Raw genomic sequence first — 25934 nt, 5'->3', positions numbered from 1 at the left:
TTGAACTCAGAGGGTGTGGACACTTGTGCAACTCCAACAGTTTTGATCTTGGTCTCATGTATTGGTGTTAGGGAAATGTGGCATTTGAGCAGGGGTGTGTAGACTTTGTATATCCACATGGTTCTGCAAAAAAAACCGCATAGACAAACATGATTTGGACTTTTATACTTTAAAAAGAAAGGCGCCTTCCCATTGGCTGTCACGCTCCCTTACATAACGCTCGCCACGCACGTGTTGCCGTGCATCCTTCACGACGTTAATCTTTCATGATTTAAGTAACATGTAAAAAAAAAGTGCCACATCTCACAAGGGAATGAAGGATTTTTTTTTTTTTTTTTTTTTACAGCTTGCAAAAAGCAGCCCAGCAGCCAGTAAGATGAAAAAGGGCCCCACATGTTTGATCTGAGGGCGAAAGCTGAGACCAGAGCTCATTAGTCCTAAAAGACATTAATTTGTTTCTGCCGCTAGCATTTGGTTGTCCAAAAAGTCGCACCGGCTGCCTAAAAGCTTTTTGACGCATCATTTCTATTCATCTCTCGTCTCGTCAATACAGCCCACCTGGCTTGAGTGGATTTCCCGCCAGTGAATAATCAACTCGTCTTTTCATGAACCCTTTATTGTTCATGCTAACATTAACGTTCTTGATGGCGTGAAGCTGAAATAAAAAGCTTTTGCGAGATGCGCCATGTTTGGGCCAAACTCGCTCAGAATGACTCGAACAAATATTTCTCTCGGTTTTATCAAGTTTGAAAAGTGACCAGTGGTCTGTAACACGCTTTTTTTATTATTATTATTATTGAGCTCAGATGACAAAACCATTTCACGCACAGCTTCACAGAGAACAAGACGAGCCTCCTTCGGGGTTAGCAAGGAAGGAGGAAGCAAGGAAGGATGGGGAATGGGAGTTAGACGTGGTAGGTTGAAGTTGGAGGGGGTAGTAGGGCTCTCAACAAAGACGGTTAAGTTTAGGTTTCATCTTCCATTCCAACAACTAACCAACACTCTGTTAACAATTTTACCAAACAACCGATTGCACAGACCCGTTAACAACTTTAAGTTGGAGTAGCCAACCCGGACCATCATCAACCACAACGTAACGACAAATCCCAAGTCTGAATTGGAATCTCGTCAAGATGTCCACCTGACTGACATTCATACTTGACCAAAAAGACGAAGAAGAAAACTCAAGTCCGTCTCGAGCTCTTGTTGGCGTCTCTCAAGAGCAACTTCTGCGCGCACAGCCGGAACTTGTGATCGCGCACGCTGTAGATGATCACGTTGCAGCAGCTGTTGCTGGCCAAAATCCAAAAGGCGAAGAAGGAGAAGTTGCACCACTCGTTGCCCACAACGTTGCCTACCACAAAAACGGCGATGGGGGTGAAGGAAGCGGTGAAGGCCACCGTCAGCGTCCCGATGGTCTTGGCCGCTTTGATGTCGGAGAAGGTGGGCTTGCTAGCTTTCTGGCACTCCGTCTCGGCTAGGTGCTTCCTGCGCTTGGAGTGCTGGCGGATGCTGGACAGCGAGATGATGTTGATGGCCACCGTCCCGCCCAGCAGGGTGAAATCGAAAGCCGGGAAAAGCAACAAGATGTTCCAGGCCTGCGACGGGAACTCGCCGATGGTTCCCAAGGCGTAGTTGCACATGCGGCTGCAGGTGTTGTACTCCAGGACGATCTCGCGGCTGAAGAGCAACGGCGACACGGCGAGGAAGAAGCTCCCCAGCCAGGACGAGGCGATAAGGATGCTGGTCCGTTTCCGAGTGATCACCGAGTCCTTATGCAGCGGCCTCAGCACGGCGATGCTCCGCTCGATGGTCATTAAGAAGATGGTGGTGATGGACACCAAGGTGCAGCCGGCGAAGATGGGTCCCATCACGGCGCAAGGGTGGACGCTCATGGAGCGGGAGTTGGACGCGGTCCACTCGGGCGCGGAATCGCCAGCCATGAGTCGGAGTTCGGCGTAGACGGATAGCGGCACCACGAAGACGCCCACCGCTAGGTCGGCCGCGGCTAGCGAGGCCTTCAGGTAACCCTGCGGCGTGCGGAAGCGCTTGGTGCCCAAGACCACCGCCAAGGTCAGAAGGTTACCAAAGACGATGGCCAAGATCAGCAGCGCCATGAAGACCACCATGAGGATTTTGTTGGTCTGCGTGCAGCAGCACACGGTGCACGGCGCTTCCTCCGCGCCGTCCGGCACGCTGGGCTCGACGGGGTCGATCATTGCGCAATCAATCCCGGGCCGGGCGCTCACTTTAGCACCTGAAAGGAAAACAAGGTTGAGGATTAGCAGTTGCTAGCTCGACTCAGCTTTGAATGTGACGTGGAAAATCAAGCGTTTGTTAACACGCTAAGGTTTCAACGGCAACAAGTTAGTTAAACTGATTTTCTTTTTCATTTATTCCGTCGCTGTAAACATTTGCGCTCCGAGCAAAATGCATACAAGGTCATTGAGAGGCGGAAAAGAATGAGTACAGAAAATAAATAATGGTTCTTTAGTGCAACGGCCTCCGCCTTTGGATCGCTGGTTCCAGGAGAAATCCATTCATAAAAGAATCATATTCAATACAAAGTGGTTTACGTAAGCAGGAATGATTGGGCTCTTCCTTTTTTATGGCCAATACTCGAAATGAATTTTGGATCGCTTTTCAAATGAAGATCAAATTTTAGACTTCAGGCTGTAAAGTGGAATGACTTGCAGAATACACATTGATGAGTTTCGACAATATTTGAGAGAAATCAGGCAGAAAAAAAATGCTTGGATGGAAATAAATTAATAATAAATCAATTCATTTCATGTAAAAAAAAAAATAATAGTTTAAGAAGATTTTTGAGAGAAATCAGGCAGAAAAAAAATGGAAATAAATAAATAAATAAATGCCATGTAAGAAAAACTAGATTTCGGCTCCATCTGTAATCACGTCATGTGACTTTACATGAGTAAATAAGCCGGCTCTGTTGGCTCACGAGAGACCGGAGCGAGCCGGCCGGCCGGCCGGCCGGCTCGATGGATGGATGGACACTGACATCATAATCCAAGCGGACAGCCGTTGTAGTAAACACAAGCCAGCAAACTGGGCCGTCTTTTAATCCTCGCAAACATAAATTTTTTTTTTTTAAAAAAAGCCCCTGAAGCTCTGTCACTTTTGACACCCCGGGCCCCCGTGTATCATTTTCTACACATGTACAATGTGATGACACGCCGTCACTGTACATACCATAATAACCTCGTTCTTGTTTACAGTAGATGCTCCAAAGTGTCGCGATGAGACGACAACCCTCCCACCGCCTCCTGGACCCACACTGTCATTGCTTATCTCTCAGTTTCACATTCATTTTCACCAGCGGCCAAATACACACACACACGCACACACACACACACACACACACACACGCACACACACGGTCCCTGAGTTTATGTGGCTGCTCATGCAGAAGGCTGGCTCATATCTAGCTAATCATCTTCCCCGGAGTGCCAGTGCAAATAGATGCATGCCATGTAAACTATGTTTACATGCACAGATGTACTTTAGCTTTATTTACAGGCCACAGAAAAAGTCTACACACCCCTATCCAAATGCCTGGGGTTCTCAAGATATACAATGAGACCAAGTGGAATTATTTCGAAACCTTTGATCGATCGATAACAGTCGATTGGAACTGGTTGCATATGTGTACACACCCTCTTGCGAGTGGCTGTTTGCAATGACACCCAATTGTGTATTATCAAATTACCGGTATCAAAACAGTGTGATTATTTTTTTTTGTAAGCAGACCTTGTTTCGATAAGTATTCAAATGAATATGTTAGTTTCTATTTCATTTTGAATCAGTCTGATATAATTTACATTACAACTATACATTCTATGTTTTAAATGACTTATTCATTTTTTTTTTTTTACTCAACATGTTAGTTTCTATTTAATTCTGAATCATTTTGAATTAATTTACATTACAACTATATGTTTTAAATGACTTATTCAATTCATTTTTTTCATTTTTTACTCAACATTTACCGACTATTATTTTTCTCTTTTTATAAGTCTCATAAAAAATGGCCTTTTACTCGTACGCCACTTTTCTACCTTCAAGGTACACAAAGCACTTTAACGCTGCCTCCACATCGTCATGCGCAATGAGGAATGAAAACCTTCCTCAAGGACATGTTGACATGGTTGCAAGAGCTTTACAAACAATAATTAATTATATATATATTTCTTTATTTTACCAAGCAAATTAACAAATATATATTACCATAACCGATTTGCAAGTAGTCCTAAAGTGCAATTCTTCAAATCAATCACCAAAGTGTGCTTCAACCCCCTCACAGCCCCCAAAACAGACCCGAGAAATGATGCGGGACTTACTTTGAGTGTCACTTTGAGGAAGCCGCACGAATCTTCACACATCTTGCCCCCCCACTCCAGCCTTGCACGCATCCATGCACGCACGTGGCGGCTCCTGCTCCCCTCCACTCCCCCCTCCCTCCCTCCCAAAAAAAGAAAGAAAGCCCACTCATCAGCTCACGTCCATCGTGGCATCTTTGTAAAAGGACCAGGAGGAGGAGGATGATGCCGATGGTCCGCTCAGCTTTATAAGGGTCTCTCTCTTCCTGCTCCCTCCATTGGCTGACTGTGAGGATGATGACAGCGAAGCCCCCCTTCCTTCCTCCACCACCACCACCACACCACCGCTCGTCCAATGTCCATACTTTCCATTATGTTGACAGTCCTGCAAGTCCATTAAAACGCATAAAGATGTTTATTCTGGCGCATGGAAAGAATTCATCGAAAACGCCAGAGCCATTACGGAAACGCGTTAATGAATTATCAGCATGCATAACATTGTGGAAAAGAAGACTGTTTTACATTTCGTGTTTTTATTTTATTTGGATTAAAACAGATGATCTTAAACCTGGAAGAAAAACACAAAAAGATGTTTTTAACATCCTCTCATGTGCAGTCAAATTGTAATTTTATAGGTCATATCTGTAGATGAACCCCTATTTTCTTTTTTTGGGGGGGGGGGGGAATATAATACAAGAATAGTCATAAATCAAAATAAGGGAATATATTTGTGTGTGAGTGTTCGAATTTGTGTATTTAAACACCAAAATATTCACGCAAATTTAACTTAACGCTAACATACAATGGACAGGCGAAAGATGATGTCATCGACATGGACACGAGCGTGTGTCGATTTCCAAGTGAAAGTTGAATTTTCATCTTCGGCTGCTGACACAACACTTTAATCTGCATTACCTCACTCGGCAGCTCACTGGTCGGGTTCCCGCCGTGACTCCCGGGATTAAGGATTACTCGCACACAAGGGAAACACGAGATTACGCCATTCTGTGTGTGTGTGTCCAGTCGCTGCAGTTCTGCAAAAACACGCTAAATTAGAACGCTTTGAAGAACACAAATGGCACTTTAATGCACTTTGCGGGTGTCGTTCAATGTGTTTCATGTGTGATTGGACATACTTCATATGGGTGCACTTGACGTGATGATGACACAGCAGCTTGCGTGGCACGAGCCGCCGTTCGATCCCCGCACGCCACCCAAGAGCGTGGCGTTAATTCACTGTGACTATGACATGCTTTGCTTGTTGTCTGCAGGCCTTCATCATTCTCATCATCATCACCCCAGCTGGGTGAGTCCCTGGGCGGCCTTGGGGATGGGGGGGGGGGGATTGGACAGATGGGTGTATGCGTGTGCGTGGGGGCGAGCTCGCGGTCCACTGGCTGGCCTCTGAGTCACGTTTGAGTGTGCAGTGATGTCATTTTTGTTTGGACCTGCGTGTGTCCAAGCAAGAAAGCAGGCAAGTGGAGGGGGGGGGGATGGATTATGGGAGATGCTGCCTCATCCTCACCTGAATAGAATTTTATTTATTTATTTTATTGTATTTTTTGGGGAAAAATGTGCCCTAAAAATACATTTTTAATCTGGTCTGGCATCTTCTTCCGCTGCAAATTAATCTTTTGGTGCACATATTAAGATATAGCAATATGAAAGGTATAAATCTATAATGAAATGACTATAATTACCCATACCCATTTCAATTGGTGTTGTTTCGACGGCAGAAAATCTGAAGGCCTTCGGCAGATTTCAGTTGCATGGCAACACGTTGAAGCTAAAGTAAAAGTGAAGGGAAAAAAGACACAAATGAGTGAAAACAAAAGGCTATTTTAAATAAATGAATTTGGGATGGTTAAGAGTGGGTGGAGAAATGTGACAAGAGTCGAATTGGAAATTATTTTTACCTTCAAAACCCACACAACTCACATTATGTTCCGCCCAAGATCAGGTGAAGTGAATTTCCCCCTACTTTCCGACCTTCAAGTGTCACTTGAACACGCCTGATCAAAAGCGTTCTGATTTCCGACCCTCGAGTGTCCCTGAAGGCACCGCGTTGCTGCGCTGCCATGTTGTTGTTTTCCCCCTCCTCATCTCCCAAGCAGGCGGCGGCTTGCGGTGTTGCGTTTGCGGCTGCTCGGCTCCTTTTAAACGGACACTTTTTGATGGGATCCGTTGTTCTACCCGCTTCGTCGGACACACACATCACGTTTAAATAGTCATCGAGTAAAAACGAGACAGAGGGAGAAAAAAAAAAAAAGAGTCTGGTAAGTACTGTCAAAAAGTTACTTGGGTGTTGTGTCGGTAATGTTTACTAGCTTAGCCGATTAGCTTTGACTTCTCTTAACGGAACTCAAGTAGCGCCCTGTGAACGGTGCAAGCTCGACAACATTCCTGGGGAAAAAAGGATCAATTACTTGCAGTTTGTGGTCGAAAGGTTAAAATAAAAATAAAAAGTCCACTAAAGTGCAATCGAGGCGAAGAGCTAACTTTCTGTCGAAGCTGCGCTGGCCAGTGAGGCTAGGCTAACGGTAGCAACAGTTGGTCGAAGTTGGGTGTCAAACTGCAAGTTTTAAATTTGTTGAACAAATATGTCCGTTTAAATGTCCAGATTTGCGTAAAGTGTGATTTTACAGTTCCTACAGGTGCCAAACACCAATTCAGTTTTCAGTTGAGGCCAATATGGTACTTAGTGATTAGCACGTGTGCATCATATTTCTGAGGTTCGGGGTTCGAATCTAGGATTTCTCTCTTGAGTTTGCATGTACTAACCAAGCTTCTTGTCAATATAAGTTATTTCTTTTGTGCAAAAAAAAAACAATTAAACAAACAAACCTGACAACCGGCTGAAATTAAGCCCCGCCCCAAATTGCAGCCTTCTCTATTTGAAAGCTGCCTTCTACTCCATTGCAATGTTGATTTATATTTGATTAATTATGACAATAGCTGGAAACATGCCTATTGTTTCCAAGTGCCCTGCCGTTTGATTGGTAACCAGTTGACCTTCATTTGGGAACGTCAAACAATTTCCTCTCCAGAATATTCTGTGCTTAATTGTTTTAACAACACGAAAATGGTTTTGAAGAGGAGCGAAAGTGTGATCCAGACTCCTGCTGAGTCGTCTTCCTGTTTCAAAAGGGAAGTTGCGGCTCAGCAAGTTGCATCGGAATAAAATAAAAAAAAAAGTTGGACCTCCCCCAAGGAGTCTGGCACGCAGGCTGGGTCTGCTAAGCTACTTAGCATCCACAAATATGCGTCTTACAAAGAGCTTTATGCTCAACACATCCTCTCCAATCGCTTCTATTAGTCACCATTAGCTCCAATTCAAGAAAAGTTAGGATGAGCATGGAACATAGCGGGGCAGAACTTGGAAAAGCTTTATCGGGTTTGTTAACAGAATAAAGTCCAGGATTTTGTTGAACAAGTGTAACGCAATCCATTCCGGTGTCAACAAAACAGCCTTGTTGCAAGGCAAAACTTTCGGATTGGTCACGATGACCGAGTTTGAAATTCATGCCATTAAATGAAGTCTAGTCTAAATGTGAGATGGATAAATTGAATCATTTTTTGCTTGAAAATGGTCATCAAAACCTAATGCATGACGTCATCTTCACTTAAACGCACCATCATTTTACCTTTTGTCTGATGGTTAAGAAATATTAAGCAGCCCGAGATTGACTCACCGTCGCTCCACTTCCTTAAACGCGACATTCTACGTCAAGAATCATGACAGGCTCACTTGTTTTATCACCATCTTTCCCATATGGCTGTTAAAAGCCTTCTCAGAGAAATGCTTTTAAAAAGCTTCATCCTTTTCAATGCTACCTATAAAAGCGAGGAGGGAAAAAAAAATAGTGCTTGTGAGGAACTCTGTGGTCATTTTACAGCTTTGCTTCTCCGCAATAAACACGGTAAATATTTGTAAAAATGTGTAGGTACACACACGATTTGAATATTTAACCGCAGGGCGAGGCCCTCGTCAATGATCTACCCGATCATCTGAAGCGTCCTCCGCTCCCTTTTCCCTTCTTGTGTAATCATAATCCAATATGTCAGCGTGTGTATAAATGGCTGCAGATTACAAGGCGCCCGTCGGACTTTGTCTGCCGTACATGACCTGGAAGTTGCGGTTGCCCTGGTAACGCCAACTCAACGCAACTCTTTTAAGCCACAGTCTTAACTAACGGCCGGCAAACAGAATTGAATTTGCTCAGTGTGCCTAATGAATTGACCTGTGCGTCGTGAGAAAGCAGGTTGGATTTCAACGAGATCCGACCCCGAGATAATCCAAAGACGTGTCGGGACGCGCGTCGGCCAATCAGACGACTCGGTTGTTGTTTTGCGTTTCAACTTGACGTGAATAAAATTTTTTTTTTTTTTTTTTTAATGCTTGCGGCTAGGACAGAGAAGTTAAGCTGAAACACGCCTTCAACCAACATGAATCAGTCGAACACACTAAAGTTATGCACGAGTTGAAATAACTTTTGAAAAGTTTGGAGCCGACAGCAAAGAATTTCCAGCCCGCTCACAATTTTGATGGGTTTGAAGGATGATCTCTCGCTTTATCGTTGTTTATTTAACCAAATTCAAACGACTAACGACATTAGCGGCGAGCTGCTTCAAAGGCCAAAAGCGACTCTGGCTCATGACTAAAGACGCAAAAGTACCGTCAAAGAAATTAATTACAACAGTGGCGATGATAAAGTTAAAAAAAATATACTAATAATAATCCGTCCCTTTGTTCCTGTTTAAACCAATTTGGCCGTAAGAAGCGACAGCGTTTGCTCGCGGCGTTATCTTCCGACCACACTGCTTTGGCGCCAAAGTTGCAGAAAGGCTGGCCTTCTGAAGGCTGCTCGCGAGGTCCCTTCAGACCCGCTAATTATTCTCATCCCTTAGCGGTGACGGCCATTCGCGCCTTGCTAGCACGGCGCTTCTCGCGTCGACCAAACAGGGCTTGTGTTTCGTGTTTTTATGATCAGTAGGCCAGTAGGAAGTTTGGAGAAAGGCGAGCGTGGCTAATTAGCGTGGTTGACTCCTGCGAGGCAACCGCTCCAGCTTATCAATGTGCACAAGCTCATTAGCATAGCGCTGTTGTGAATGGGCCTTGTGTGGAATGCCAATGACTGCAGGTTACCAATCCCCCATAAAAAAAAAAAAAGTAGTATTTCACTTGTCCAAATAAAGTTCTTTAGCTGACTTCAAGATGGCGGCAAAGCACTACTTTGGTCTGAATGCCGTGTCAACATAAGAACTGCCTCTATTTGCGTGATGTGGCGTAAACTTACGTTTGCTTTGCGGGGGCGCAGGGCGGGCCAAGATGGTTGACCGCCTGGCCAACAGCGAGGCCAACTCCAAGCGCATCTCGGTGGTGGAGGGCTGCTTCGGGGCGGCGGGCCAGCCCCTGGCCATCCCGGGCCGCGTCCTGATCGGCGAGGGCGTCCTCACCAAGCTGTGCCGCAAGAAGCCCAAGGCGCGCCAGTTCTTCCTCTTCAACGACATCCTGGTCTACGGCAACATCGTGCTGCAGAAGAAAAAGTACAACAAGCAGCACATCATCCCGTTAGAGAGCGTCACCATCGACACGGTGCCCGACGAGGGCGAGCTGCGCAACGGCTGGCTCATCAAGACACCCACCAAGTCCTTCGCCGTCTACGCCGCCACCGCCACCGAGAAGTCCGAGTGGATGAACCACATCAGCAAGTGCGTCCAGGAGCTGCTCCAGAAGAGCGGCAAGGCGCCGGCCGGCGAGCACGCCGCCGTCTGGGTGCCCGACTCGGAGGCGGCCGTCTGCATGCGCTGCCAGAAGGTCAAGTTCACGCCCGTCAGCCGCCGCCACCACTGCCGCAAGTGCGGCTTTGTGGTGTGCGGGCCCTGCTCTGAGAAGAAGTACCTGCTGCCCAGCCAGTCGTCCAAACCCGTGCGCGTCTGCCAGTTCTGCTACGGCGAGCTGATGGCCGGCGGGCGCTCCGACTCGGTCGGCGGACGCGCCGGGAACTTCCGGGACATCTCGGACGACGACGACGATGACGACGACAGCAGCGACTGATGGGGGCGGGGCCCCGCCCGCGCTGGTACCGTTTTTTGAACTGAGACTCTAAACGCCACGCGCGGGTACCGCCGCCGCCACGCACTGACTCCCGCCAAAACCAGGAGGCGGAGCTAAAAGTCAAACTAGTCATTTCCAAAACATGTTGGCATTTTCTTGGGCCATTATTGAGAAAATTCAGGGAAAAAAAGTGGAATGTTGAAAAGGAAGAGTAACCTTTTACTTTTTCCTTTCTTTTTGAAGGGAGCAAAGTCAAGAAAAAAAATGTATTCAAGCAATCTTCCCACAAGTTCAGTCATTTTCTCAAAAGCAGTTGTACTTATTCACATTTTGCAAATTTTTGAGAATTCTATATTTCTAGATGTCTTTAGAGACAAAAGCTGATTTCTTTCTTTTTCTATTTGGGGTGTCACCAAGTGGATGCTTCCGAAAAGTCAGACCATGCACGTGCCTACACTCGTCATCACCTTTGTGCCTCGTACAACACACTAAACGCCTCTCCACCCGGACCAAGCACAAAAGAAAAGCAGCAATTTAATGCTTGCGAAATGTCGTCTTGGCGACAGTTGCCATGGCAATTTATATCTGTTGGCATTTTGATAAAGCAATAAGCACGAAAGCTTGTCCATTTGTGGCTACGTAACGATTCAACAAAAACTAATGTACAGGATTGTGGTCAGATGTGGATTTTTACTCGTATTAGGGCGCCACCAGGAAAAGAAAAGTAAAAGTAGATTTTTCAGAGAGAGAAATTAGAATTAACTGTAATCTGAGTTTAGGATTTTTTTTCTTAAGGGGCTTTACTTTTGTAAGAGTACGATTCGTTTCTAGAAAAAGTAACCTCTGTAGATTTGTTTATTCTCATGAGATAACATTTATATAAAAAAAATAAGTTGCAACTTGTTAAAATCAAACAAATCTTAGAAAAAATCTTAATACATTAGTCTTGAATAAAATTTACAGTTAAGATTACAATTGAAAATTAAATTTGTTAGTTTGTTTTTTCTTAAATTAAAAAACCTCAAATTTCTTCCCATGTGGGAATGAACTTTTTTCTTTAGAAAGTTTAATAAAATCTGCTTTATTTTTGTAACACTATTACAAATAGAATTAATTCTACTCTATGACTAAATATTGTCAAGATTATAACATTTTACACACAAAAAAAAAAGCTTCTCCCACACACAAGTGATGCTCTAAGAAAAAAACTATTAAAACATTTATTCTTGGAAAAAACAGTACAGTGGCAAAAAAAAACTACTTTTGTAGGACTATTATTCTCAGAACACGGAAGTTTAAAAGCTGCTAAAGAAAGGGATTTTTTTTTTCTTTTGACTATTCTTCATGTAATATTTGTTTCAAACAAATCCAGTGATGAGGTGCACCTTGGTGATCCTTGGGCATTTTTATGACTGCCATGTTGAATTTCTAAAAAGACTTTGTTTTGTTGGCCGTCCATCCTAATAACAATTCAAACCCAGCGATTATCAACGAGGGCTTTTATGTTTAGCATTATTTTGAGAGCTGTCTTGTTGACACACTAACTGCTGGCGCGCTTCCTAAACGCTGCACCAAGGAAATGTCATCGTCCTTCCCCTCCGAAAGTCGCGAGGAGGCGGTTTCGGAGCTTCGACAAAGGAAAAAAAAGGCTGATTTTGCTTGGAATTCAGTTTTGTGTGTTTAATGTTCTTTTGAGATGTCTAGCGAGAAAAAAAGGGCTTAATCGGAATGTAAAATGAGATTAATGATGATCACTAGTGCGTATTAATTTTTGTACAAGTGAGCAGCTGTACGTCTCTGCTTGTTTAAAAAGGAAAAAATGTCAATGTTGCTTGTTTGAGTTATTTCACTTTTGATTGCACCACTTTTTCTTTTTTATTAAAGCGTGATTCAAGTCCAGTTTGTGTGCAAAGATAAATGTGGCTCCACCAACCACTCGCACTTTGACCTCCAAATGACGAAAAAGCAGCGGTTACCTGGAGTGCGATTGCTGGATCCAGTCCCACACGTGCAGCGATGTGTCGTCAGCGGCAGACACCAGCGTCCTGCGCTCTTTGGGATGCCAAATGTGATGAGTGACGGCAACAGCGCCACCTTCAGCTTGACTGGACGATTGCGGAGAACACACGGCATGGCCGCGATGCTCGAAAAGTGGACGGGCGTCACGGCCGTCCGCTCCCCACGAGGACGTGTCGTAGATTTGGACCGAGCTGCCGAAACCTGAAGATAATCAAAAGAACAAAAAAAATCTCATTTAAATATCATCAATTAAATTATTTAAATCCAAAGAATGTCTCAGGCTCAATTTAAATGTAATAAATCATTTCAAATGATTTAAAAATCCAAAGAATGTCTCGAACTAACCTGACACAGCGACGATGTCATCCAACGCCGGCGCCCACGACACGTTGACGTCATCCGAACCGCCACGCAACGTGCCTACCGCTAGCTGAGCCCGACGCACAACGGCCCCCGGGTCCCTCGGGTCCGACACCGCCGCCCGCCCGGATGACGACACACGGACCAGCCCAAAGCCGGCCACGTCCGCCCACCACACGTCAGAATGGTCGGATGGGGGGGCGGGTGCCAGCTGAGGAGGCGCCGACGTCCGCGTGTCCACGGTGAGAACGTCGCCGTTGGCGCAGGCGGCCAAGAAGACGGCGTCGCTTAAAAAGTGCAAACTGGTCACACGCTCCTCGCAAGCTGACGCTGTTTGGACACAAGTGGGAAGTAATCAGTGAAAATTTGCGTGTCTATTTATTTAGGATTACCGAGCTGGTAGAGCGTCTGTCCTGTGGTGAGCTGGGTCAGCCTAACGTCGTTGCCCCGACCCCCGTGAAGAACCTCCGGTTGCGGCCGGAGCCGGGCGGCCATTTTGACGCCACCCGAGCTTTCCTTGGAATCCGGGAAGCTCGCCACCTTTGTAATGACATCTAACAGCAGAACGTCAGCCAATTCCTGCTAACTGGGATTATAGTTTTGATGACATCACAGGGGACGTACCGCTGTCATCGCCCCCGAGGTTCCAGACGTGCAGGTCGGAGGTCAGGCCGTCGTTAGTCACAATCAGCCTTTCAAAATAAAACGTGCAAAGCCTTTTAGAGTAGACAGGAGATGTTTACATTGGAGCGTCATGCTCACCTCGTTCCTGGGATATGTTTGAGAACGCTGACGGGACCGGGAGAAAATCCACCGTGGAGGACTTTGAAATCCCGTTCGGCACAGAGACCCTGAATGCGTTATCGTCGTGCATGCAAACACACCAATAAAAAAAAAAATCCAGCCACACCACTCAGCCTGCATTTCTGATTCGTGTATTTACCTTGTTTTCTTCTGCAAAGAGTTTTTGAGGCAAAGTGAGCTCCAAAATTTCATTTTTGCTGGATTTGTTGTAACCTGCCACACAGATGGCTGTAGACAAATAAAAATAAAGCAGTTATATTTGAATTTGAAGTGTGGAGCTTGTGCAAAACTAGCAGCTAACGCCTGTTTACCTTTGAATCTGGATTCTTTTTTTCTTCATGATACACACTATCAATTTGAAACGATGACTTGTTTTAGATCAAATCCAATTCATTATTTATTCAAATGACAGATGTTTGCTACAAAAGCATCTTTTTCCAGATCATTACAAATATTCACTCGAGTTCTGTGATTAAGTCACAAAAAAGCAAAGAAAAACACAAATTGGTTGTTTTCAGTCCACCAGAGCGACCGCCCAGGCCGAGCTGGACGGCGACTGGGGCAGGATCCATCCCGGCGGGACAGTGGTGCCGTCACAATGATCGTCGGGCACCAGGAAGATGTCCCACTGTCGCCGTACGTGAAGCAAAGCGTGCAGCGAGGACTCCGCCTGGGCGTAGTACTCGGCGTACGGCCGCAGGGCGGGGTCGACGGGCGCCTCCTCGCCGAACAGCATGGCGTCCATTTTGTGCTTTTGCCGCCTCTCCCTTTCCTTCTTGAGCGCTCGCCGCTCTTCCTCCTGCACGCTGTCCAGCATCACCGTCAGCGCCTTTTCCTCCGTTGTGTAGATATTGGTCCTGGCCTTGATGACTCGCCGCAGCTCGTCCAGTTGGCGCTGGAAGGCCGTGTCCTCCTCCTCGCCGGTATTCACCCCTCTGCGGGTGGCGGCGTCCTTGCGTAGGCGCCGTAGCTTCTCCAGCGAGCGCAGGATGTCCTGCATGCGCTTGATGTCGCTCTGCTTCTTGCGGACCTCACACAGGACCGAGTCTGCCGCCAGCTTCAACTCGCGCTCCTTCTTCTCCTCCTCCGCTTGGTGGATTTGACGCAGCCGCCATTTGTCCACAAGGCTCTCTTTCTCGGCTCGCCGCGCCTCCCGCTCGGCTCGCAACATCTCGGCTTTCTGCTTGCTTTTCCGCCGCCGCTCTCGCACCCGGGTCACGTGCCGCTTCTTCGCTTCCAGTTCCTCCGCCAGGCTCGCCAGTTTATCCTGGAGGTCCTGTTTTAGTCGTAAGGCGTCTCCGTGGGCAGCGGACCAAGCGGCGCCGTCCTCCTGCAGCTTGTCAGTGAGGTTTCGGCAGGAATCGGACAAGTGGGAAGCCAGAGCAGCGGCATCACGCAAGACGGCTCCGAATTCTGGATGAGATCGCGACTTCGCCGTTCGAGCTTCTTCCTTCGTCTCTCTAGATCTTCTTTGTAAAAAACGGCTCAGCCATTGCTCATCCTGATTCCTCTGGAGGGCTTTTTCATCAACAGGAGCCTCAGGAAGAACCTCACTGCGTGGCTGGAAGTCAGTTTGCGGAGGATTCCAGTTAAAAGTCGGGACCGCTGGCGGGTACGTCGGAAGCGGAGGGGGAACGGGGGGGAAGTAGCCCAAAGGAGGATGTTGCGGAGGTGGGAAAGCGCAAGGAAATCCAGGGGGAAGATAATTGGAGGACATTTCGTACCCATAGCTGCTCGGCATGTTTCCGCCGGCGGGGTAATTTGGGTGGTTCCCAGGCCCGCCGGGGCCGTACGTCCAGTCCATTTCTTTTTTCTAACAACGGCCAAGAAGTCTTAAGTAAATGGATTTACTCACTTTTCCCTGAAGTCCACTCTATGACTCGGGTGGGAAACTCCAGCTGATACACATGAAGGTCTCTGTATCTGCACAACACAGGCAAGACAGAGATCATGACCTTTGACCTTCCATAAGAAATATGCTTTTAAAAAGTCAGCTATTTCACCATGAAGAAAAAAAACATAACTTTAGTTATGAAGAGACGCTTAAGACAGTAATTAATGCAATTAGCAACTTAGAATCGATTATCAACGACAGAAACAAGTCGAAATACGAAATGGGTTTATTCAAAGAATGGGATGATGCGAAGAGATTAAATACTCATGGTAAATCGAGGTTTCTCAAAGTTAAAACAAATTCCAGTGGAATTCAAGCTGTAGAAACAATCGAAATGAAGCCTCGCCGAAGCCCTCGTGCTAACATTCGCACGCCGACTTCTTCGCATATCCTCGCAGTGCTTTCTTAAGGTAAAAAAAAACAGCCTTTAATGGTTGACAGCCAAACCTTCTCGGTGACTTACGTTTTCAAAGATTCGATAAACCAGTCGTCTATTAATTCGTCAAATTGGGAAACTTCCATCGCGTTCCTCGTTGATAGCGTTGTAGCAGCCGAGTTTCCGGTTCACCTCTTACGTTACAGCGCCACACGCTGGACTGGCGGACGATCCAGTGAGCGCGTCAAAAATGTTTTCAAAAATCAACATTTTCTTTATAACTCAACACGTAAAAGCTTCAGAAAAATTCTTGTGGGCCCATTAAAAAAAAATCACAAAGACAAAAAGCTGGAATGATTTTATGAAATTTAATTGTCTCAGCTACTCTGATTGACGTGATTGTTTTGGAGAAGCAGCAACAATTCAGTTTGTCTCAACTGGTCCATTTTTGGATACAACAAAAAATTGTTTTAGGTTTAGGCCGGGTGTCTTGCGCACGCCCATCTGAGCTGCGGCTGCATCGACACGTCCGTGGCCTCCGACACGGCGAACCAGCTGCACTGGCAAGCGTACGCCCGGACGCCCTTCCTCTTTCTCAGCTTGGCTCCCAGCTTCCCATGATCAGGCATGTTATTCCTGCATGTGCATATAAAAAGTATTTTTCCCTCAGCATGTATGTCAAGTTTGAACCGTCGGAAATATTTTTCTTTGCTGGCAGTGTGATTCAGGCTCACCTGAGGAAGAGGTAATCGCACGACGAGTCCCACTCGCAGTCGTCAAACGTCAACACCCGGAAGTCGCAGGAAGTGCACCTCAGCTGGTCACATGACCTACCCCGCACATGCCCATTGGTCATTGCCATTCAGAGCAATGTATATTTTATTGAGGATAAATTGGGTTTTGACACCTCTTGGAAGCGGCCGTTCCAACTCCTTTCGCTACCCCGCTCCCTCCTAGGTAAACGGGACAGCACCTGCAAGGATGCATGGGTAGATATCAAGCTGAGAATGGGGTCCAAATATTTGCCTCATTGCGCTCACTTTCTCCCTCCTGGTTGAGAATGAATCTGCTCGTCCAGGTGTCCTTTGTGAGGTGGCACGGTCTGAAATGAAACGTGCAGAAATCAATTAATTCAGAATTTGTGCATGTTTTTCTTTTAGCAGACTACCCCAAGGATCAACAATTATTTTTAGTGGAGTAAATGCGAGGGGTGGTTGAAATTAAAATGTTTCTTAAAATAATTCCTACATTATTCACGCAAGTGTTGTGGTAGTCGTGTTTTTAATTCATTTGGATTCAAATGTGTTCACCTTAGCCCAGGTCGCATCACTATGGTCTTCGTCTTGTAATTCCTTCAAGGCAGCATCAATGTCCTCCGTGATGCTGTTTATCTTCTGTTCACATCTGGTCGCAGAAGTGATGGCCCGTGAAACACTGTGACACACTCGCCATCTTTAGCTAAGTTAGCTCGGTTTACCCGACATTCCGCGGGCGCTCGTCCCTGTCTTTACCGCCCTTGGAGCTCGCAGGGCTGACGGAAATGTTGCGACAGAACTTCTTTTCCACCTCGTCCAACAGCTCGTCCAGGTCGTCGTCCATGGCGGCTGTCTGTCCATTACCTTAAAGCTAACAAGTTCGCCATTACAACATTTGCCGTTGCTAAGTAACGCGAGCATAAGGCGGGGACAGGACATTCCTTCAAAGTAAATTACGTTTCTATTCCCTTGCTTTATCTAAAAGAAACTTCCAATTATAACAGCCATTATACAATTTAAAAGAGTATTTAGGGGTCATTAAGGATTTTTTAAATTGAATTCTTTAGCAGTGTACATAATATAAATTTTGTAAGCTTTTATGTTGAAAGTTAGAAATGTCGAGCTGCAAGGTTCGTTTTGAAAGTAATTAGGAAACACGGTGAAACCAGCAGATTACGTTAAAATATCTGGTTAGATTAATGAAGAGATTGCTGAAATGGGTTAAAAAGTTGAGTGCGTAGGAAGAGGAGTCAAGACGCAATTAAAAAAAAGTTGTGCGTTGTCGGCAGGATTCGAACCTGCGCGGGGAGACCCCAATGGATTTCTAGTCCATCGCCTTAACCACTCGGCCACGACAACTGCTGACGAGATGTGTATCATTTGTATTTATAAACACGAGACTGCATTTGACCGCTATAAACGCAATTATTCCACGTCATCTTTTTCAGGTCACTTTTATTTAAACGGAGTTGTCAGAAAATTAAGTTGATCAATTACTCCATTTCATTTAAATCATCAAAATCAATAATGGCCACATACGTAAAATCCTGCTAGATTCAAATAATCGATAAATGTCAGATTCTCCAAATGTTCCTTATATTGTCTTTAAGGAAAAAAGGAAGACTATGAAGAACAAGGGAAATTTGGGCTATAATGTTTTGTTATTTGTGTGACTCGTCATTTGCACTTTAATGACTTTGAAAAGATTCCTAAGCAGAAGGGCATTCAATACATAAAAATGGTCAATAAAATACGATACAACTTCACACTTAAGAAAAATAAAACAATTAAAATTCAAACAAATAGAACGTATTTATTTAAAAATGTATTGTTTTTCAAACCAACAGATGCCTCTAGGTGTCATCTCAAAACAATTCACAAAAACTCACGGAATTATTAATAAATTTCACATTTAATAGAATAGTTGAACAGTTTTCAAAACACTTTATTCCTTTGATGCGAGCTCACCGTGTTTCCTTGGAATTTGTGTGGGAAAAACATGTAAAGCAAAGAGGCAAGGATAAAGCAAAACATCAGGCAGTTTAACCGAAACACTTCAGAGCACCGTACATGTACTTGAGATACTTTACATCATATTTACACGTCATCCTTTATTTATTTCCCGTGCATCAAAGAAAGATTCACAGCGCTTCCGCTGTTTCCACATTTTATGTTCCAGCTCCAATCTGATGCAAGCACAAAAGTCCTAAAGTTGTGCTAAATGCTAAAGGGAAGGCTGGAAGATAAAATGAGGATAAAGTGAAGCCTTGTAAATGGCACCCAATGCTCATTTGCATTTTAAACATCAGGAATAAAAAAAACAAATGGGACTGAATGAAAAATACTTTTTACCCAACCTACAAAATGGATACAAAGCAGTGTTCCGGAGCGGAGTGCCCCTCAGGTCTGTACTTTGCCCACTGATGTTCTCATCAGCTCCAAGCTTAAATAATGCAAAAATGATGATGACGAATGGACTTTCCGATATTGTTAATCTTTAGTTGAGGAGCTGCGCGGTCGGTCCCTTAACCAGACCCTGCTCTTTGCGCATCACCGGCGCGTGGATGCTGCAGTCTCGAGCCTCGCAGAAACCCGGAACGCCGGCGATTCCCACCATCCCGGTGATACCCATCCGACCCGGGAACCCGCGGGCACCGCGTGGACCTTCCATGCCATTTTTGGCAACGCCGGGCTCACCCGGAAAACCTGAGGTGGTTCCGTGTAGTGTTAGCATGGGCGCTAGTGTCAGCATACAGAAAATGACCAAAACAATGCTTCTTTTAAGTCGTTAGTATGAAAACAGTCTCACCAGGGACCCCTTGTGGTCCATCAAGTCCCTGGAAGCCTTTTCCTGGATCACCTACAATTCCTTTAGGACCCTTTTTGCCTGCTCAGAAAGGCATCTATCAACACACGAATTCAAAATCATTTTGAAAATGAGAAAAAGAATCCTGATAACAGACCTCGTTCTCCCTGTGATCCTTTCTCTCCCTCTAGGCCTCGGTCTCCCTGAACACCACGGCCTCCCTTAGATCCAGCTCTACCCGCTTTGCCCTACAAAAGACACGGAATACATTCATAAAAAAAAGAACCTGACTATCTTACATAGAAGCCAGTCTTACAGTTTTGCCGGGCGGTCCCGAGGGTCCTTTGGTTCCAGGGGGTCCGATGAGCATACGGTTGTTGATGGGGCAGCCTTGCGTGCACTTGGCCCGAATGGAGGCGGCGTACTGCGAGATCTGAGCTGTAACCACGCCGCGGCACAGCTGCAGCACCTGCTCATCTGACAACCCGGGACCCTAAATGACAACATTTAGTCCCGTTTGCCAACTTGAACTCATTTTCCACCTACTGTGTAGAAACATCCTGAAATAGTCCATTTTAAACAGAACTTACAATGGAACCTTGCACGCCTTTGGGTCCGGCTTGGCCTTTGACACCCGAATCTCCAATGGGGCCGCGGGCTCCTCGGGTCCCCGGGACGCCAGGAGGACCCACGGGGCCGGCATTGCCGAGTCGACCAACTGCACCTTTTGGACCACGCTGAAACAAGGATAAGAGTATTTATTATTAATGATGAATTATTGACATATTCCAACAAAGACAGTCATATTGTTTATAGTACATTAAGTAAAAATTTAAAAGCATTTAATTTGGATCATTTTAAAACCTACAAAAATCCATGCACATTTTTGAACATGATATTAATCTAAAAACAATGTCTTTGACCTCTGGTTTGTGTTTTGATGACCTTTGAACCCTTGTAACAGGAAACTCACCTCTCCTTTGTCCCCACGGTCACCAAGTGACCCCTGAAAGCAGAAACCAAAGTCACTCAAGAAGGATATGTTAATGTGTCAAACATGCTGACAAAAAAACCAAAAATGACCTTTTGTCCTTTTTGTCCCTTGATCCCTACCCTACCCTTCGCACCCTGCACGTGGAAGTAAAGGAAAATAATGAAGGAAATCATGACGAGGAAGTCATCACAAATTGCACCTGAGCGCACAACTGGTCTTACCGTGTCCCCGTCTGGTCCGGTCTCGCCTTTGGGCCCCTGAAGAGCACCACACACAAGCACACACAAACACATCCTGATGAGTTGTGTAGAAATTGCGCGGTTGTCGGTGTGTTACAGTACTCACGATGGGTCCCTGGAGACCTGTTGGTCCTGGTTTGCCAGGTATCCCAGCATCTCCTTGCTCACCTGCGGGACCCTGATGGAAAGACCGAGTTTTTTTTTTAAATTTGAATATGTCAGGAGAAATTTAGAAGTGTAAACAAGTTGCACTGCTCACTCACCAGAGAGCCCACTCTGCCTCGAGGTCCTCGAACGCCGGGCTCGCCTTTGCTTCCCTGCAACGGTGGAAAGAGCCGCTTCAGCATCACGCTCAACTCAGTGAGCGTGCGGACAGTGGCCGAGTCACCTTAACCCCGAAGAAACCTGGCTCTCCCATCAGACCCGGGACACCTATGGGACCCTGAGGAGACAAATGTGAGAGGATGTCATAGGGAAGATGACAAATGTATTTTTTTTTTTACTAATATCTGCATTTTATAAATTAAATCACTTTACCGGTCATTCATTTAGATAAATAAAAAATACATTTGAATTCATTTAAGTGAAAAACGGCTACATAAATGGAAAAACAATTTACACGACCTTGGGTAATTTAAATTTTTTATACCCACTCACATCTTCTCCAGGGTCACCATCGCTGCCTGGAATGCCACCAAGACCTTGGGTACCCTGCCAGAGAGGAAATAAAAAACTTGTTTTAAAATTTCAATGCCCAAGCTCATGTCTCCCAAAAAAATGAATTTCTGGATTCCGTGGGAAATACTTGAGATTTTTTAAATTAAATAATTTAGATGTCTCTTTCTGTGGAACTGGTTGCGCATAACCATTTTATTTTGGACTTTGAAATAATGAAACTAAAAGTAAACAATGGGCATACAGATAAACAATATGTACCTTTGTTCCAGCGGGTCCGCGGCCACCAGGCTGGCCAAAATAACCCTGAAGGAAACAAACAAGGAAATATTCAGACAGAAATGTAACGTAACAAAAAATAAACTCAACGCGGCAAGTAAAAACATATTGCAAGGTGTCCTACATTATATCCTCTGTCGCCAATGTCTCCTGGGAACCCGGGCGCTCCAGTCTGACCCTGCAGGATGAGACCAAAGAGTGGACTCAATACCGACCTCTAGCGGCCAACAGCTCTTACAGCAATTTTTCAATCTTTCTTAATGACCTTGCTTCCATCTTGTCCTTGAACTCCTACTTTGCCCTCTTCACCCACGGAACCCTGGATAGGTAAAACACATGATGATTTAGCAGTTTTCATTTTGCTAGCAAGATTTGAATGTAGCCTGAGGCTACTAGCCTCACTTCACCTCATATAACAAATAAGTATGTTTTAAACACTCCTTTTACAGAAACAGTATTTCTGCCACACCAGGAAAAAAAAAAAAAAAGGTGAACATCAAATTTGTACCTTGGGACCTTTACCTCCACTTGATCCCGGGGTGCCAGGATCACCACGGGAACCCTACAAAAAACAAAAGAACACAACTTTAGACTTTGATGTTAAAATCGAATTGATTGAATCATCAATTGGGTTTTCTTACTAAGTTACCAGGCCCTCCAACTCCTCCTCGGGGTCCTTCCATGCCGGCATCACCCTATAAACATGAAGTGTGTAGTATGTTGTCTGTGTAACGCTTTAAGTTCCCATATTGTACAGTATTTAAAACTCAAAATATTGACAAGGGCAGTTCTAAAATTTTTTTTTGGGGGGCATCAATTTCTCAATTCACAGCAAGGTCTGGTTTGTTACGTTCAAAATACAAAAGCGGGATAAAGTTTGTCCAAGTGGACTTGCCGTTATTCCGCTCCACGTTAAGAAGGTCTGTATGTATTTTTTGAATAACCTCAGGGGAGTCAAAAAATGTTTTACCTTCAGACCCGGCCCGCCACGCTCACCCCGGTCACCTATAAGTCCTGGTTCTCCCTGGTAGAAAAAAATAAAACGAATTCTAAATATATTCTGATTTATTTGGTCATGTTTTACTGTCTGGCTCTTTATTTACCATGCCGCCAATAAAACCTGAACCACCATCTTCGCCTTCGGGTCCGGGATCACCCTTAAATCAAATGCAAACATAGATGCAAACAATTAGTCCAAGTTTTTGCTGTTTTGATAAAAGGGAAGCTATTTATTTTTTAATCACAATATTATTAATTAAGCGGAAGGCAGGTGGGTTTTCGATAAAGTACTTTAAAAGAATTCCTTTTGGTTTCCTCACCACTGGACCAGCATCTCCTCTTCGGCCATGTACTCCTTTTGATCCTTTATAACCCTGAAAACACAACCCGCTCGTTTATTTTGCTTCATTTTTTTTTTTTTTTATTAATGATGTTGGAGCGTCACCTCTCTGCCTTGGTGTCCTGGCGCTCCCATTTTACCCTGGTGGCCCCGCAAGCCCTGACAGGAAGTGAGAAGATCAGATAAGCCTTCTGATACACCAATCTGGACACTTCGGGTCTACCTTGGGTCCAGCAAAACCGGCAAATCCTGGTTCTCCCGGCTCACAGTCGCACTCGGTGGGACCCTCCTCGCCGAGTCCTGCGTTGCCATCGAACTCCTCTTCTGAGTCGTCAGGTCGTTGGGGCCTGAATGGGACCTGAAATCATCTTTTTTTTGGTATATGTCTGAAATTGACTCCCTGGGGTCATGAAATTCTGTGCCTCCCCCTACCTTCCTCCTACCCAGCTTGTCCTCCTTGGCGTAATGCGACTCCGTGGTGGTAACGTAGGGGAAGGCGTCCTCTGTGATCATGGTGACCTGGGTGGGGGCGGGCCCGTAGGGGTCGTAGTCATCCTCCTCTGGATTCTGGTCCTCGTCGTAACCGTGGGAAGACTCTGGTGGAGATGACGATGTCTGTTAGTTTGAGGTTCACTCACCAAGTAGACTCTCTGGAGCCCCTTTCACACAGAGATCCTGCAAAATAGTCCCATCAGAGCCGTAACACAAGACTTGGCATTCAACCCAGAGAAATAAATTCACCATCGACATTTGCAAAACACATACACCCTACAAGTCATGTGACCGACCTGGCTGCGGGGGCCTCAAGTGGTCATAGGGGTCCAGGATGGAGCCTTCAAAGGTCTGATCCTCACCTGCACATTTCAGACACACATAAATGATTAGTTCATGCATCCAAAACACGATATCCGTTCAAAGGCATGGGCCCGGACCCGAGTGGTTTCCGGAATAGTCTTCCTGGCAGAGAGCGCAGTTGACGATGCACAGCAGCAGGACGAGCAGCGTCCACGGCGAGGACGCCTGGAAACAAAAAAAAAAACGCGTGTTAGCATGTTAAATGAACACGCTAACTCAAGCGTTGCTTTTCTTGTTCATTCAATACAAAAAAGAGAAAAATTGCACGAATCCTTTTTGACATTCAAGTGCGATGTGGAGCTGACACCGATGACCCCACTGGACCCCAAGGCCAGTCAGGTGACAAAATTAAGCATTCTTGTTTTCTTTTTCATCTCTACTTTTGAAATTATTTATGATGAAATTTGCCATGTTGACATTTTTTTTTTTTAAACCTGCACATGTTCTCTAACCTCATACTAAAGCCTACTATAGTAGTGATCGTCAATGACAAAATATACAGTGCAATCTAATTTTGATTTGATGTATTTTTGTGTATTTTAATACATGAGCATGTTCCATCTCAACTCACTATTAATCTGCTCAATTTTTTTTTAATTTGATAGTAGACCATACACCAGTCTCAAAAAATAGACAAAAAAACTCTACAACTAAATACTAAATTCATTTTGAATTTGAATCATTTTGTCAGTAATTTACACAACAAAATAAAATACTTAAAATTTGGTGTCACCTCAAGAAGCTTGCCTTAAAACTACAACAAAAAATATCCTTTGTGATTTTCATTGCAACCTCAACTTTTGTTTTCTTCTAATCTCAGGTCCGCCGGGCCGCCGCCACCAGGCCGAACCATCACGCTCACCTTGTCACCGAAGGCTCCCATGGTGCTGCACGACCAAAGTCCTCTCGAAACACACCACGCTGCAGTCAGGAAGAAAGCACCAAAACAAAGCAGCTACGATGCCAGCTCGGCTGCTCCTCACTGCATAATTCGCCCGGGACGGTTGCCCTCCTGGATGCTCGTGTCTCTGGCTCTCTGCAGGAGCCCTCAGGTTCCCAGGAGGCTGGCAGGACCCTTGCTGGCGTCTCTCGTCCAATGCGTCTTCTTCTCAACAGGGTGAGAAATACCTGAGGAAGATCCAGTAGAAGGAGAAGACACTCGGTAAGTGTGTAGCTTGATGTCATGCAGCAACAAGTATTGACAATAATTACATCACTGGGAATGTTTACATCTGTGTGTGTGTGTGTGGGGGGGGGCTACAGATAAATTAAACATTTTAACCAAATCCCACAGCAAATGACCATTAAGCTCATTTCAAGACAATACTGAATCTTGCACCACATCGTTTGCAGCTCTAAACTGCACAATTTATTTTACTTATGAGAGGTGGTTGTTTTATACATTAATATGACAATAATACGCGAGTTAAATAAAAGACAAGTGCGACCTTTGAACCTCCCCTGGCGTGACACACCAGTCCAACATTCCGTGGCTTTTTCTGGACATTCAGTCAGCCAATCAGTAGGTGAGGAAGGTTGGTCCACAATAAACAGAAAAACAAGCAGTATTTCTTATTTCTATTCCTCTATTAAACTTGGTGAACACATGAAATGTTTTTAAAAGACATAAAAATACGTTTTAATATGTGATTCTCCCCACACAAATTAGAACCACATTAGCAAACGTAGCATAGTAGCAGCTAACTGTTATGAAAGAGGCAACATACAACGACTGAGGACGTCAAGAAATAAACGAATAATAATACACAATAATAGAAACATTTTTTTCTGAGGACGTCAAGAAATAAACTAATAATAATAATACACAATAATAAAAACATTTTCTTCGGATTTTTGTAACGTGACAACCATGAAGCGCAATTGAATTGCACAAGCTAGCATAGCTGATAGGCTAGCTTACGTACATGCTAATTGTCGTAGGTTTCTTGCCAACTCTTCATTGTGTCGTTACTCCTGTCATAAAATACTTGAAAATAAATACAATAAAATTTCATTTCATTCTTGAATTGTAAATACATATTTCTCAGTTTATGCGACCACCTGGGTTACAGTTCATCGCATTAGTCATATGCCGCCACCTGACCAATAACCTCTCTTCTGATTGGACGACGCAAAATGAC

At 45.0% G+C, this 25934-nt stretch overlaps 5 protein-coding genes, 1 long non-coding RNA gene and 1 other non-coding gene across 9 annotated transcripts; 1 reads left to right on the top strand and 6 right to left on the bottom strand.

Annotated features, from left to right (window-relative positions):
* Nucleotides 1-766: 766 nt before the first annotated feature.
* On the bottom strand, nucleotides 767-4458 carry LOC133160578 (beta-2 adrenergic receptor). Of its 2 annotated transcripts, none has more exons than XM_061288356.1 (2): nucleotides 3214-4458; nucleotides 767-2257 (listed from the first exon to the last, which is right to left on the bottom strand). In XM_061288356.1, exon 2 carries the CDS (start codon nucleotides 2217-2219, stop codon nucleotides 1185-1187), a length of 1035 nt encoding a protein of 344 aa, XP_061144340.1. In that variant the 5' UTR covers nucleotides 2220-2257; nucleotides 3214-4458; the 3' UTR covers nucleotides 767-1184. The 2 variants fall into 2 exon arrangements, with proteins under 2 accessions (XP_061144340.1, XP_061144341.1); XM_061288357.1 differs by having other exon boundaries at nucleotides 4362-4439.
* Nucleotides 4459-4493: 35 nt separating this feature from the next.
* Nucleotides 4494-6436, bottom strand: LOC133160688 (uncharacterized). The gene is made up of 5 exons (XR_009715947.1): nucleotides 6279-6436; nucleotides 6047-6126; nucleotides 5477-5865; nucleotides 5256-5374; nucleotides 4494-4725 (listed from the first exon to the last, which is right to left on the bottom strand). It is a non-coding gene; the product is annotated as an uncharacterized LOC133160688 (long non-coding RNA).
* A 3233-nt stretch (nucleotides 6437-9669) lies between these two features.
* On the top strand, nucleotides 9670-12297 carry plekhf2 (pleckstrin homology domain containing, family F (with FYVE domain) member 2). Its single transcript, XM_061288590.1, has one exon. It carries the CDS (start codon nucleotides 9670-9672, stop codon nucleotides 10396-10398), a length of 729 nt encoding a protein of 242 aa, XP_061144574.1. The 3' UTR covers nucleotides 10399-12297.
* On the bottom strand, nucleotides 10783-16084 carry wdr73 (WD repeat domain 73). 2 transcript variants are annotated; one of them, XM_061288589.1, is made up of 8 exons: nucleotides 15939-16084; nucleotides 15437-15504; nucleotides 13721-13809; nucleotides 13540-13628; nucleotides 13402-13469; nucleotides 13170-13331; nucleotides 12763-13107; nucleotides 10783-12618 (listed from the first exon to the last, which is right to left on the bottom strand). In XM_061288589.1, exons 1-8 carry the CDS (start codon nucleotides 15995-15997, stop codon nucleotides 12371-12373), a joined length of 1128 nt encoding a protein of 375 aa, XP_061144573.1. In that variant the 5' UTR covers nucleotides 15998-16084; the 3' UTR covers nucleotides 10783-12370. The 2 variants fall into 2 exon arrangements, with proteins under 2 accessions (XP_061144573.1, XP_061144572.1); XM_061288588.1 differs by lacking the exons at nucleotides 10783-12618; nucleotides 12763-13107; nucleotides 13170-13331; ... (1 more) ...; nucleotides 13540-13628; nucleotides 13721-13809 and having other exon boundaries at nucleotides 13951-15504; nucleotides 15939-16020.
* A 116-nt stretch (nucleotides 16085-16200) lies between these two features.
* Nucleotides 16201-17520, bottom strand: cfap418 (cilia and flagella associated protein 418). The gene is made up of 6 exons (XM_061288591.1): nucleotides 17329-17520; nucleotides 17162-17255; nucleotides 16892-16953; nucleotides 16759-16824; nucleotides 16586-16681; nucleotides 16201-16487 (listed from the first exon to the last, which is right to left on the bottom strand). The coding sequence occupies exons 1-6, from the start codon at nucleotides 17448-17450 to the stop codon at nucleotides 16328-16330; spliced, it is 600 nt and encodes a 199-aa protein (XP_061144575.1). The 5' UTR covers nucleotides 17451-17520; the 3' UTR covers nucleotides 16201-16327.
* A 363-nt stretch (nucleotides 17521-17883) lies between these two features.
* On the bottom strand, nucleotides 17884-17965 carry trnas-aga (transfer RNA serine (anticodon AGA)). Its single transcript has one exon. It is a non-coding gene; the product is annotated as a tRNA-Ser (tRNA).
* Nucleotides 17966-18393: 428 nt separating this feature from the next.
* zgc:113232 (uncharacterized protein LOC541546 homolog) lies at nucleotides 18394-24945 on the bottom strand. Its single transcript, XM_061290220.1, has 26 exons — nucleotides 24656-24945; nucleotides 23871-23958; nucleotides 23727-23792; nucleotides 23371-23534; nucleotides 23162-23296; nucleotides 23044-23097; nucleotides 22919-22972; nucleotides 22703-22756; nucleotides 22570-22623; nucleotides 22241-22294; nucleotides 22108-22161; nucleotides 21865-21918; nucleotides 21724-21777; nucleotides 21582-21626; nucleotides 21303-21356; nucleotides 21034-21087; nucleotides 20909-20962; nucleotides 20752-20823; nucleotides 20628-20663; nucleotides 20496-20540; nucleotides 20386-20418; nucleotides 20003-20149; nucleotides 19729-19905; nucleotides 19570-19660; nucleotides 19416-19493; nucleotides 18394-19312 (listed from the first exon to the last, which is right to left on the bottom strand). The coding sequence occupies exons 1-26, from the start codon at nucleotides 24674-24676 to the stop codon at nucleotides 19104-19106; spliced, it is 2001 nt and encodes a 666-aa protein (XP_061146204.1). The 5' UTR covers nucleotides 24677-24945; the 3' UTR covers nucleotides 18394-19103.
* Nucleotides 24946-25934: the final 989 nt, after the last annotated feature.

Source organism: Syngnathus typhle, linkage group LG10, assembly GCF_033458585.1.
Source record: "Syngnathus typhle isolate RoL2023-S1 ecotype Sweden linkage group LG10, RoL_Styp_1.0, whole genome shotgun sequence".
Taxonomy (NCBI): domain Eukaryota; kingdom Metazoa; phylum Chordata; class Actinopteri; order Syngnathiformes; family Syngnathidae; genus Syngnathus; species Syngnathus typhle.
Note: the sequence above shows the minus strand (reverse complement) of the source record. Positions and strands in the feature narration are given on the sequence as shown.